At 36.1% G+C, this 13,275-nt stretch overlaps 1 protein-coding gene across 1 annotated transcript; it reads left to right on the top strand.

The window, feature by feature from the left end:
- The first annotated feature begins 8,212 nt into the window (after positions 1-8,212).
- Positions 8,213-13,048, top strand: Dis3 (exosome complex exonuclease RRP44-like protein Dis3). The gene is made up of 14 exons (XM_071783016.1): positions 8,213-8,374; positions 8,483-8,656; positions 8,742-8,899; positions 9,062-9,249; positions 9,327-9,553; positions 9,904-10,182; positions 10,259-10,543; positions 10,684-10,921; positions 10,997-11,255; positions 11,354-11,597; positions 11,797-12,017; positions 12,100-12,268; positions 12,377-12,652; positions 12,727-13,048. The coding sequence occupies exons 1-14, from the start codon at positions 8,321-8,323 to the stop codon at positions 12,886-12,888; spliced, it is 2,934 nt and encodes a 977-aa protein (XP_071639117.1). The 5' UTR covers positions 8,213-8,320; the 3' UTR covers positions 12,889-13,048.
- The last annotated feature ends 227 nt before the right edge of the window (positions 13,049-13,275 follow it).

Genomic DNA, 13,275 nt, shown 5'->3' with positions numbered 1-13,275 from the left:
ATTATTAGTCCTATCATCAACATATGGGAGTTATGATACATATTATGACATGACTATACTCATTCTTGTGTTAAATGTCAAAAATGTTTAAATGTCGATACGCGAGGTTTTTTTTAGATCTCATTATTTTCTCTAACAAATTTAAAGCTTTTGAGGAAGATAAACGATTTCTTATATTATTATTAGTCCTGTTATTAATAATACATATTACAACTGCGATTATTTACAGATACATATATGTATATTCCTTGCTATAATTTTAATTAATTAAAACAGAGAGAGGAAAGTAATAGTTGTGAAAAAAAGGATAAAGTATTTAAAGGAAAAAAAGAAGATACTTAAGGATTAAATTTGTAATAGCGCACTGCTCTGTCTTTCTTTTTCAGTCCTTATTCAAATAATATGTTGTATTCTTGAGAAAGTTCCTGAAATTCTTTCATTTTTTATCTTAAAGTTAAACTCAAATGCGATCTCGCGGTTAAAATAACCATCGCTCATCATAATTCGTCTTTCACTACACTGCAAATTCAAGTGTTATTTTTACACGCATAAACGTTTAAAAATTTGACACATTTGACTAAAGCTCTTTTTACATATTTCTTCATATGTTAAATTACGTTATTATTTAACACGTTTAATCGCATTATTATGTCATTCAGACACATGAATGATTGTTACGGTAAATGAAACGTTTATAGTTGGAGGTCGAATTTCTACTAACATAAGAGAAACAAACATCGACGACTTGTCGTCAATAAATAACAATTAATTTAGCTGAAATGTTATTTGGTAAACTCGATATATTGGTGGCGATCGTAGCGCAGAAAGATGTGCGCTGGTCTAACGAGCCGAAGATCCGAGTTCAAATCCGACCAAAAATCGTCGGTTTTTATATGATCGCCACCTCTCGGAAGGGTTAATGGCAACCCACCGAGAGTGTATCTCGTATCTCTTGAGCACCCCTCTATATTTGAGAACTGATCCTCCAGGTTGGGGGTTAGGCGCTAGGCTAACAACCCGTAAAAAAAAATTATTGTTAAAAAACCAGAAGGGAGGCCTCGGATTTTGATAAAGGCCGAACTTCAGGAGTAGGTTCAATATTGAGCTGTGGTGCCGCTGAAGAAGAAGAGAAATTCGATTAATTTCTCGAAAAATTAAGGCAAAAGGTAACTTCTATAATGATGATTAAAAACCGATTTGCTTCATCTGACCAACGCACTTAACACCAGAAAAGTGATGACAAAACTCACAAAACTGAACTGAAAAGAAGAGTACCATTTCGCAAAATTCGCAGTAGTTGATGAGCGAATGAGCGCACACTGCAAATCCATGCAAGTGTGTTATTTTTGCACGCATAAACGTCTAAAAATGACACATTTCACTCAAGTTCTTTTTACATATTTTTTTTGCGTGTTAAATTACGTCGTTTAACACGTTTATTCGTATTAAATTATAAGTTAACACGTTCAATCATGTTAAATGACGTGATTTAAAATAGAAAAAATTGTGTAAGAAGAGCTTTAGCTAAAATAATTCACTTGGACTTACAGTGTAGTTGGACTGGAAACGCGTTCTATATATACATATACTGACAATGAGTGCTTTCCATTTAATAACATAAATTAATACAAGTATCGTTCTGTTTTTATTTTGGATTTCAAGAAAGATAGAACTTGTGTCGACTTACGTCACTAAATTGGAAATATCCGATATATTCACACGTTTCACGTAAACCACAAACCCTTGAATCAACGATATTTCTATGATTTTTGACGTAAGAGAAATTGTAGCATTTTTTGCGGCCATTGTACAATATGCAGCAATTAACGTAGCTACATTTACAAATGCGTGCATGCCAAATGATTTCGGTATAGCTTGTTCGACCTGCAAAAAAATCGTGACAGATCAAATGTCGGTCGCGAATTATTATGTAATTGCGCTTACATCGCGTTTCGTGAGGCGCGTTAAGCAACTGTTGTTTTGCTCGCCGATCGGCAAGGATGTCAGGAATTAAGGTCAAGAGAACGAGACTGCAGTGTCGTCGAAATCGCTGACCACCGTCAAAGATATCGCGAATCGCATGCATATTCGCGATTAAATACCGCTCAGATACGATTAGTCGATAATATTACGCCAAATTAATTCGATAACGTTACGCTACTTGAAATATATATATTATATCAAACTCACACAAAGGAATTTTTTTTACTTCGCTTTTATATTGATAAAGATGGACAAATTGATATGTTTCTATTCTAATAACGTATTTGCTTTAATATACGGAAGGGAAATTATTATTGAAGAGATAAAAACGAGATAATAAACGTATCTGACATATTCAAGTATAAAGGCCAAGTAAAAAATAAATTATAATTACATTTTATTTTGTAATAAATTTTTAGTCTTAATCGATTGAAAGTAAAGGAGTTTTGGCAAATTGCGATTGAAGGATGTCACAAATAAATAACAAAACCTCATCCTTTCTAATATTAATATCATTTGATATCGAAAATTCAAGAGATAGAAATAATAAAGAGAGATGAAGGAGAAGAGAAGGAGGAAAAGAGACATACCGAGAAACGAGATAAAAAATCCTGATGAAAAAGAAATCATTATAATTTTTAACAAGAAACATATTTATCAAAATTAATCTCTTTCCTTTACATTATGTATAAAATATCTCTGCGCTGAGAAAAAAGTAGTTAACTTGATTAAATATTTTCAATTGCTTATTATTTTTTAAATTAAAATATTTATATGTATTTAAATTTAATATGACATTAAATCTAACATGACGTAATTTGACTCAAATACTTAATTATTTCAATTACAAAAAATAATAATCAGCTGAAAATATTTAGCCAAGTTAACAACTTTTTTTCTCAGCGTGTATTTTCTGTTTTGCCGATTTTTGCTGTACATTTGTCGCCGCGCGCGGAAAGGACGTGCATCGAAGAGCCGAATCCCGCGGAGGGAATGACGTATCGATAAATGAAGCGGTTGCCGCAAAATGTCGCGTAAACGCGATGCGGAGGGTGAGGGAGAAAAGAGGCGCCGCAGCCGCGACGCCATGTTGGGGCGGCATCCGCGAAGCCGCCGGCCTCGCGCGATTGGTCGAGGGCCCCAATCCGGAACAACAATTCGGCGCGCACTCGTGCTTCAGCCCCGGCTCCTCGCGAAGCTTCGCATTCGATCCGCGAATCCGCGACCGACCGGCGGCGACGCGGGAAAGGAACGCGAATCCGCCGTTTAATGGCGAGAGAGCCTTCCGCAATCCCGCGATTCCCGCGGACGCGAACACTTTTCGCGCCACCTTCCTACACGCGGGATATCTCGATTTAACCGAATGAGTCGATCGTTAATTCGGGATTCGGGCTTCCAGCACGAATGTCGCAAAGCGAAAAAATTGCACGCGTATACGAGCTCGAATTATAATTCGAGAGAAATTTCGAAACCGAAAGTAGAATTTCAGGTCTGCATTACGTATACGTTATACATTTTGCGCTTATAAAATGCTATAGATATACATATAATTATAGACGTTGAAGAGAAACGAAAGAGAAGAAAAGTTGAAAGAGTACGAAAATTTAGTTACAAGGAATGAACTTGATGAAAATATGAAATATTTTTATTTACATCATTATTACGCATTCGATACACAAAAAATAGGAATCACTTTCCAAATCGAAAAGCTTACGTGTAACGAGTAGTAAAAATTAATCTCACATCATCGAGTCGATGTTATTTTATGAGAAATGCAAGATTAATTAGAGGATGTTTTTTCAAGACAGAGGTTTTGAACAAATTTATCTGACGCTAAATGCATTCTCCTTCAGATATCTGAGAAAGTTGTTTTATCTAATATTCCATTAATTGCATCTAGAAAAATAGATTTTTGAGTGATACGTAATTAAACGTAGCATTTAAATGAGATCTAAATTAATAACGCAGTTCAGATATATCCGAAAATTTATGCGGGTTATATTACGCGTATACATATAGGTACATATTATATTCGTAATATTTTATCACTATACATACCTAATATGTCGATCCTACTATAAGGTTTATACATTTTAAACAAATAGTACAACGTTCATAATACGTACATTACTTTACTATTATAGATAATACAATATTTCAAGAAAAGAGGCTTGAGATATTAAAAGTCCGCGTGCGTGAAGAAGATGACTATTATTTTTGTCCAAAAATAGTGTGTGTGTGTGTGTGTGTGTGTGTGTGTGTGTGTGTGTGTGTGTGTGTGTTTGACTTCTTTCAACTTTCCTAGACTGTTGGAACTAATTTTCACTAAAACCAAATTGATCCACGTGACGTAATGCAGTTTATTATAAGAATATTTACTACTTAAAAGAATTCAAATTTTGGAAATAAACCACATTATATAGAAATATAAAGTCCTCAAGAAATATTGAGGATAGAAAATAATTTCTTTTTTAATTAGAAGTTAGTAAATTTTGTGATAGGTCCGAAAATGACCCACAAACAGCCTATGAAAATTAAAAAACGAGGCAGAAAGGGATTAAAGCCGAATTTCACGCGTCTCATCTTAATTATACTCGTGGTCCAGCCTCGCTTCGGGGCGGATGATTTACTGGGGAGAAAGGGAGGTGAGAAAGAGCGGGGGTCCACGGAAAATCGCGGATCACGCGGGTTTGGCGACAGGAAGGGAAACAAATGGGAATAACGGCGGTCAGACCGCGGCCGCGGATATTTTTCAGCTGCCTCATGGCCGGGTGCGCGATTTGTTGACCGAATGCTGGGACTTACGGACGCCGATGTTGCTGATATAGCGGGGTATTGTTAACCCGTCACAATGACCATGTTTAGCAACATCGACCGGTCGGTCGTGTTCGATTGTTCGTACCACCCTCTCCTCATCCCGCCATTGCGGTCGTTACTGCGCTATTGTCGACAAGTTGGTCCGCCGAGAATGATGACGATCGACTCTTTAAACCCGATGTCCATTACACGCTCATTTTCTGATTTTATCTCTATAATATACAATATACACATACATGTATTCACGAGCTTGTTTTAAGTTCCGCGAGCTTTTAAACAGAGTAATGAATGGAGAGTAGATTACGATCGCACCTTTCTAAGTTCTGTCTAGCGTCTCTAAAAAAAATAAAAATAATAAGTCATTAAATTAATTACTTTTGCCCCGATAGAATTACTTTGGCGCAAAAATACAATCTTTTATAATTTCATAACTTTATACAACTACCATATCACAGGGGAAATAATAGGTTTATACGAAAATCTACGTAATCTCTGGCGTGCTCCAAACTCTTTCGAGATCCAGTTACACTTTCCGGCAGCAACGGAGACTCAAATGTGTTTGCACCGATCTCTCGGCGCTCTCTCGAGCGGTTATCAAAAGGCGATAAATCGCGCAGCGACCAAAGGAGCCTTTATCCATCGATCCGCTTATTATTTGGAGAACGGCCGGAGAAACGGGAGAAGGGAGTCCCTGTTTTGATTGGGTAATGTCAAAGCAAACTGACCCTCTCGACCCGAACTGATCTCCCTCATCCTCTCTCCTTCTCTTTTCTTCTACCTTAGTCCCGTATTCGGACTCATCCCCCCTCCCGAGTTCGATTTTACTGCCGTTTTATAGTCGTTTGTCGCGGCGAGGCGAGACAGGAGCGATTACCACGCGGTCACGTTCCGTGCGGGACGTTATAGCCGTGGCTGGAAGCTCCTCGATCGTCTCGCACACGAAACGCTCGCGATACAGCGGTTATTCTTCGGCATTAAATGCATTCGCATAATGAAATGACGGCTAACAGAACGTCAAAAAATGGGGAAAACCTGAAACGAACTGGAAGAGCAAGGGATTAGGCGGAGGATGACTGCGGTAGTATGGAAAGAAATGGAAACTAGGATAACGTCAAAGGATATTATATGCCTATCCAGAACGCCCATTAAAATAATTATTTTCGTACAAATACTAAGCCTAATTAATTTTATAATTTTTAAATATTTATTTGCACTCATTAATCCTCTATAACCCAATTTTTTGCGTCTACAAAATTATATAACGTAAAGCTGGCAAACAAAACTTCGGATAAAAAACTAACAATTAATTTACAATCTTTAAACTTTTTATTATAAAAAACTGTTTGTAACTTAAAATAAGATGCTACGCTAAGTGTAGCAAAAAATAAAATAAGACTTAAAAAATATGAGTGTGTGACTTCGAAAGTTACATGGCGTTATAGAGAGTTAACAAAGCGTACTTTTCAAATTTTGTGCTGTTTCAGACACTCCCGACCGATAATCTTTTATTCATAATTATCCCTTAATTTCGCGCACTTTCGTGTGCCGCGAATCGAATAAGCAGTCGTAAATGAAAGACAGAGATTCTAAGAAGCCGAGTACTGATTGCGAGTCTCGACCTAAATGACGCGGAACGTAAGAAGCGGGACATTGTCGTTCCGGCGCGCGCGCGCGAGAGGACCTCGTAAATTATTTAGAGCTAGACCGCGGCTCCTGTCCGGAGCGACGGCTTCATATTTTAGCGTTGCCACGAGGCGTAAATGTTTACGTTAAAGGCGACCCGCCGTCGCACAATATTGCGTTATCCTTTTACCCGTACGACGTACGCGGGCGTTGGTTGCACGCGCTCGAGCCCTTCTCGCCGCTACGCGGTCCGCCACCGCTCGTAAAAGTCCTCGCCTGCCCCCCTTGTCCCTTCCCGCCCACGTCGAGAGCGATAGATTGGGCCAAACGAATAACATAAGGCTCCCTTCACGAATAAGTCAATCGGGAGAGGACCGCCGTCGTACGGAAGCACGTTCGTCGATTCGATCCGAGTTCGAAAAGCGAAGCCGATTCACGATTGGGCGACTCGTTTCTGGATAAATCGGAGAATCTATCTGAAATAATGAATGAATAATGAAACGAATCTGTAATAGCGATAGTTATCATTCAAATGATAAGGTAAATAATTTAAATTGTTTTATACGTGCGCTACGTTCTTTGCGAAATCTATCGAGATCAGTAAATCTGGAATTTTAATCATAAAGAGCATCATTGCTATTATAATAGCAAAATGGAAAAGGCCTTGAAATGATGTGATTAACGCAACCTTATTTTATCTTTCGATTCTAATTAAATTCTAATTAAACCTCTTGATAAAATTACACGTTTAATGTATGATATATTATAGTTTGTTCAAATTTATAATATACGCTTATGATTTTTGTAAAATTTATATATAGTTTTCAATTGAAGCTTAGGTTGGAAATATATGCTTTGGAGTTGATCGTACATTTATACATAGAGAATTATAATTATTATACATATAATACTCTATTCATACACGCAAATATTATAATATAATTATATGTTAATAAATAAGATATTATATTAATTATAATGTAACAATTGATGGGCTAATTGAGGATTATCTCAAATCATCGTGAAATTATCAGGATGACCAAACTACGATTAATTTATCAAATAGTATCTCTAATATTATTTCAATAACATGATAATCTGTTATACAATAAAATTATTAATTTTTAGAAAGGATTAAGTCAGGAACGATTAATATAATATGAGTTTGCTACTTTGAGGTAACCCAGGTAGCAGAGTGACGTCAAATGGCGTATTAATAACGGTCTTAATGACGTCTCTAACGTCAATAAAACGTCATCCGGCCCTAAGACGTCTTTAGACGTCAGCCTGCTACCTGAAAAGCAATTAATTCTTGAATTAATCGCCAATTGAGTTAATCGGAATTCAGTCGACTTCAATCTTATGGCGGCTTCAATTAACTTAATTGATAATTAACTTATTAATTAATGCCTGTACTATTTATTTTGTTACAACATAGATAAAATTGTTAATTTCTTGCTGTTTAACACAGCAGAAAAAGATTTAAAATCAGGGGCAACGAATTATATAGTTAGAAATTTTGCTATAAGCAATTCTTTGATTAATTTTTCTAGTTAAGCTAGTGAGGACTCTGTTGGAGTCGCCCTTTCAACTTTCAATCCCCAAATCTTTTTTCAGGAATACAAAGATACACCTACACAGGACCACCTGCAAAGGACACAGGACAAGCTGGACGACCATCGGATAATCTAGCGCCATCTAATAGCGCGAATTCAAAACACGGCAGACGTATTCAAGCATTGGAGCGACATCTTGCGGCCGTCACAAGTACTTACCTTTCTCTACACGTGCCCGCTTCCTAACATAACATAACCTCCAAACTCCAACAGCATAGATTTGTTGAAGAGGAAAATTTGCGTTGTGTTAACAGTGTTTAAAAATAAATGTTGTTAACAACATGTTAACAACAAAGATCTTTTTCAGAAAGACGAAGGGAGGTAAAATCTTTAAGGTAATATTCTAAAGTCGTTTCAGAAATTTCGAACATAAAATTGAACTCACGTATCTCGAAAACTTTATGAACAAGAATGATATTTGAGTTATAATTTTCTCTTATCAGACCGTCAGGGAGCACTACCTCAGAGATGATATTTACTGTGGCTTTAAAAAGTGTACGAAGTGCAAGGCGAGGCCTCGGGACATGGTGTTGGAGGAGGAAGATGCTGGTGCAAAGTCTTCCTTAATTCCCAGCCCATATTTTCTTGTACTTGACACAAATATAATTCTGGATCAAGTAAGTATTACACTGAATGTATTATACAGTGTTAAAACACACGTATTCCCTGTCGGATTGTCTAAAGTTTGATTTCTAATTACAGATTGACATCCTGGAGGAAGACGTCATCACCAACGTAATCATCCTGCAAACAGTACTGGAAGAAATTCGGCACAAAAGTTCCACTGTATACAAAAAATTGAAGGCCATCATAGGAAATCCAACGAGGAAATTTTTTGTGTTTATCAATGAACATCATCGGTGTGTAATAATTATTGTGTGGAGGAAGAAGAAGATTATATATTTAATATTATACTATACTCTCTTTAACATTTTGTTCTTTCGACGTGCTTTATAATATATTTTAGATATATATTTTATGCGCTACTGTACATAATAACTATTTTACAATGTTACTTCCAGGGAAACTTATATTGAGAGAGAACCAGGTGAAAAGATAAACGACCGTAATGACAGAGCGATACGAGTTGCAGTTAAATGGTACGATACCCATTTGAACTCTGATGGCGACAATGTAAAAGTTATTTTGCTAACAGATGATGTAGAAAATAGAACACGTGCCGCTGAAGAGGGACTGTTTGTTGTGTCGAGTAAGATATACTTGATTTTGTTCTATCAAATTATATCACTTTGATAGTACATTGAATAATATACATCTTTTTCACAGTGGAAGATTATGTTGCATCGTTGGAAAATTCAAGTTTTCTGCTGGATAAATTATGCAAACGTTCTTATACTTTGGATATCCAAGGCCCGGAATTGTTTCCTTGTCATCTAGCACCCACAGAAATGCACGACGGTATAACATCCGGGAAACTGTTACAAGGAACATTTTTGGCATCGAGAGAGAATTTCCTCGAAGGAAATGTGAATGTTGAAGGAAGAGAGAAACCTGTAAGATACATAATCATTTGTGAATATTTAAAGATAGCGTTAATATTGTCGGTTTGAAGGAGAAAATCATTGAACATCTATTTTGAAAATGATTGTGTACGATTTATTCAAACCGCTCAAGTCGCATGATTTTTATAAATTCATGTAAATCTTTTTTTAAGTTTTAATGGATATCAATATAAGTGAGCAATGTAACTGAAAATTTAAAAACTACATTTTGTCATCAGATTTTCAAAACTTTCATTATCTATTAAGCAACATGAATTGCTGATTTTTTTTCTTAAATTCGACAATACATACGTAATAATCTCTTACAAGTGTCATTATTTTTATTGTTTTATTTGCCTTAGATATTTGTGCAAGGACGATCTCATCTAAATAGAGCAGTTGATGGCGATATAGTCGCAGTTGAAATTCTGCCAGAAGATCAGTGGTCATCACCCAGTGAAATTGTTTTGCAAGATGAACAAGGTGCGGATGCTGATGACGTTGCGGAAGATGAGAAAATACTGCGTAAACAGAGCTCATCAAAAATGCAAGAGAAAATACCGACTGGCAAAATTGTTGGTATTATCAGGAGGAAATGGAGACAGTATTGTGGAATATTGCAACCGAGTGCAATTAAAGAGGTAAAGAATCTTTCATATTATGACATAATAATTTTTTTATATTTGTTCTATTATATATTGTTATCGGTGTGCGTAGAATGTAAGGCATCTGTTTGTTCCGGCCGAGAGAAAAATTCCGAAAATAAGAATTGAAACTAGACAAGCCGAGATACTGAGCAAGCAGAGAATTATTGTCGCACTGGATTCATGGCCACGAAACTCAAGATATCCGCTTGGCCACTTTGTACGAGCACTTGGTAATATAGGAGACAAAGAGACAGAGAATGAAGTATTACTCTTGGAACATGATGTTCCACACAGCCGTTTTTCTGATGCTGTTCTTAGCTTCCTTCCAAAACTACCATGGATCATTACGGAAGCGGTACGTACACATATTTAGTCTAAAATTTGCTGTATTAACTAATTTTCTTGAACTATTGATCGTATAAAGATTAATTTAACTGCGCAGAATATTATTTATTTATAAAAAAAATATATATATATATTTACATATCTTTATAGGATGTTGTGCAAAGAGAAGATCTCCGACATCTAGACATCTGTTCCGTGGACCCACCAGGCTGTACTGATATTGACGATGCGTTACATTGCAGAAGTTTACCAAACGGTAATTTCGATGTCGGTGTGCATATTGCAGATGTATCCCATTTTATAAGGCCTGGGACTGCACTGGACAAAGAAGCAGCATTACGCGCTACCACCGTATATCTTGTTGATAAACGAATCGACATGGTTCCAGGTAAGATAACTTCATTTTGAGTAACATTGTAGGTAGGTGTAACGCAAATTAACATAAGATGTTTCTTTATTTCAGAATTGCTTAGCTCAAATCTTTGTTCCTTACGAGGTGAGGAAGAACGATTTGCGTTTTCCTGTATATGGGAAATCGACCGCGACGCAAACATAATCGATACGAGATTCTGCAAATCTATAATTTGCTCGCGTCAAGCAATGACGTATGAGGAAGCTCAATTGAAAATTGACGATGCCACTCAGCGGGATGCTATCGCGGCGTCATTGAGAGGATTAAATCAATTGGCAAAGAAATTAAAGAAGAAACGTTTAGAGAATGGGTATGATTATTCAGAGATGCAATATCTATACTGATTTATTTTAAATTATACCCAATCATTTTTCACGACAAATTAAATTTTAAATAATTTATTTGCAGTGCTCTAACTTTAGCGTCACCGGAAATACGCTTTCAAGTGGATAGCGAAACGCACGATCCCATTGACGTGGAGGCAAAGAAGTTGAGAGAGACTAATTCTATGGTGGAGGAATTTATGCTGCTCGCGAACATTAGCGTTGCTGAAAAAATATTGGCAGAATTTCCGGAGTGCGCTATGTTAAGAAGACACCCGGAACCACCACAAAGTAATTTTGAACCGTTGATTAAAGCTGCCAAAAATCAGGTATTGCCACTTAGCTTAAAACTTTATGTAATTCCATGTTTAGTTACAAAGGTATTTAAGATTTTAAAATTAAAAAATTCTATTTCCTTCAATTTTTAGATTTAAAAAAGGAATTCGAGCTATTGTCAATGTTATCAGTTATTTTGTTATTTAATAGCGATAGCGCTGCAATATATTCATCTTAAAATTGATTTTACAGGGTTTTACTATTAATACAAATACTGGTAAGGAATTAGCCCGATCACTGGAAGAAACTAAAAAGGAATCGAATCCTTACTTCAACACAATGTTAAAAATATTAGCTACGCGATGTATGTTGCAAGCGGTATATTTTATTAGTGGAATGCACCAACCAGAAGAATTCAAGCATTACGGATTAGCGTGCCCGATTTACACACATTTCACATCTCCTATTCGACGGTAAGCCGTTTGAAAGCCGTTAAGGAACATTATTATTAAATTAATTTGAATTCACGGTTTCTTAATAATCTATATCTTACAGATACGCAGATATAATTGTGCACCGACTGTTAGCTGTATGTATAGGCGCCGACGCGACTTATCCAGAGCTATTGGATAAAAAGAAGAATCACTTGTTGTGCCATAATCTAAATTATCGGAATCGAATGGCGCAATATGCCGGCCGAGCGTCAGTCGCACTGCACACACACGTTAGTTTGATTTATTATGAAGTTCCCTCTTTGACAACCTTGCTATTCAATACTCCGATATGAAATATTATTTATTAAAAATTCTAACAACTGTTTTATGCGTTTCAGATATTTTTCCGCAACAAGGTTCAAGATGAGGAAGGATACATTCTTTTTGTACGAAAAAATGCTTTGCAAGTGCTTATACCGAAATATGGTTTGGAAGGCACTGTATATCTCAAGTCTGCTTCGTCGTCCGTCACGTTCACGTACAATTCGGAGGATCAATCCCAAACCTGCGGCGAGGTCGTATTTCGGGCATTTGATCCTATTGTTGTACAAATGAGTTTGGACAGATCTAATGTTCAGCATGAAAGATTATTCTTTAAACTCGTAAAACCAGAGGTAAGGAAAGGGAGCATGCGAAAACATTTATATACATATATTTTTAATGGTTCTAATAATTTGTTGGATTATAGATCCCAGATTTCAGCGTTCCCCCATTGAATATCGAAACTACTAGCGCAACTGAAGAAAATTCCACTGTGAAAGAAACGTTGAAACGGAAGCCAGAAATTCAGCAAGAGTCGACCATCGTTCGGAAGAAGAAAGCCGGAAAGAAAAAGAAAAACAAGAATTGAGACTATAATTTTTAAATATAATGCGAATCACATAATAATAATATACGCATTGGTTTTTATAAAAAAAATTTGTATTTTTGGCTACTTTTTAACATTATTCACAACTTACAAAGTCTTTATAACAAGACAGAAAATTGTCAATAAATCTTCTTAGACAATATTCCCACAGGAAACTTATGTACACAGTTACACATACATAAATGTCTGATAATTTCTCTCATTGAAAATTACTAAATTCATATATTCTCTTTCTCATTGCAAACTTAAAATTTTCCGTTGCACTTTGCGGTAAACTTGACAAGCGACAAATTTAATCTCATGAGATAAACGACATTGAATACTAAAGCGAATTGATGATAAACATAATTAAAAAATAAAAAATCTTCA

The sequence above is a fragment of the Temnothorax longispinosus genome, chromosome 7 (genome assembly GCF_030848805.1).
Source record: "Temnothorax longispinosus isolate EJ_2023e chromosome 7, Tlon_JGU_v1, whole genome shotgun sequence".
NCBI classification, from domain to species: domain Eukaryota; kingdom Metazoa; phylum Arthropoda; class Insecta; order Hymenoptera; family Formicidae; genus Temnothorax; species Temnothorax longispinosus.
This window is presented reverse-complemented; position numbering and strand designations above follow the sequence as displayed.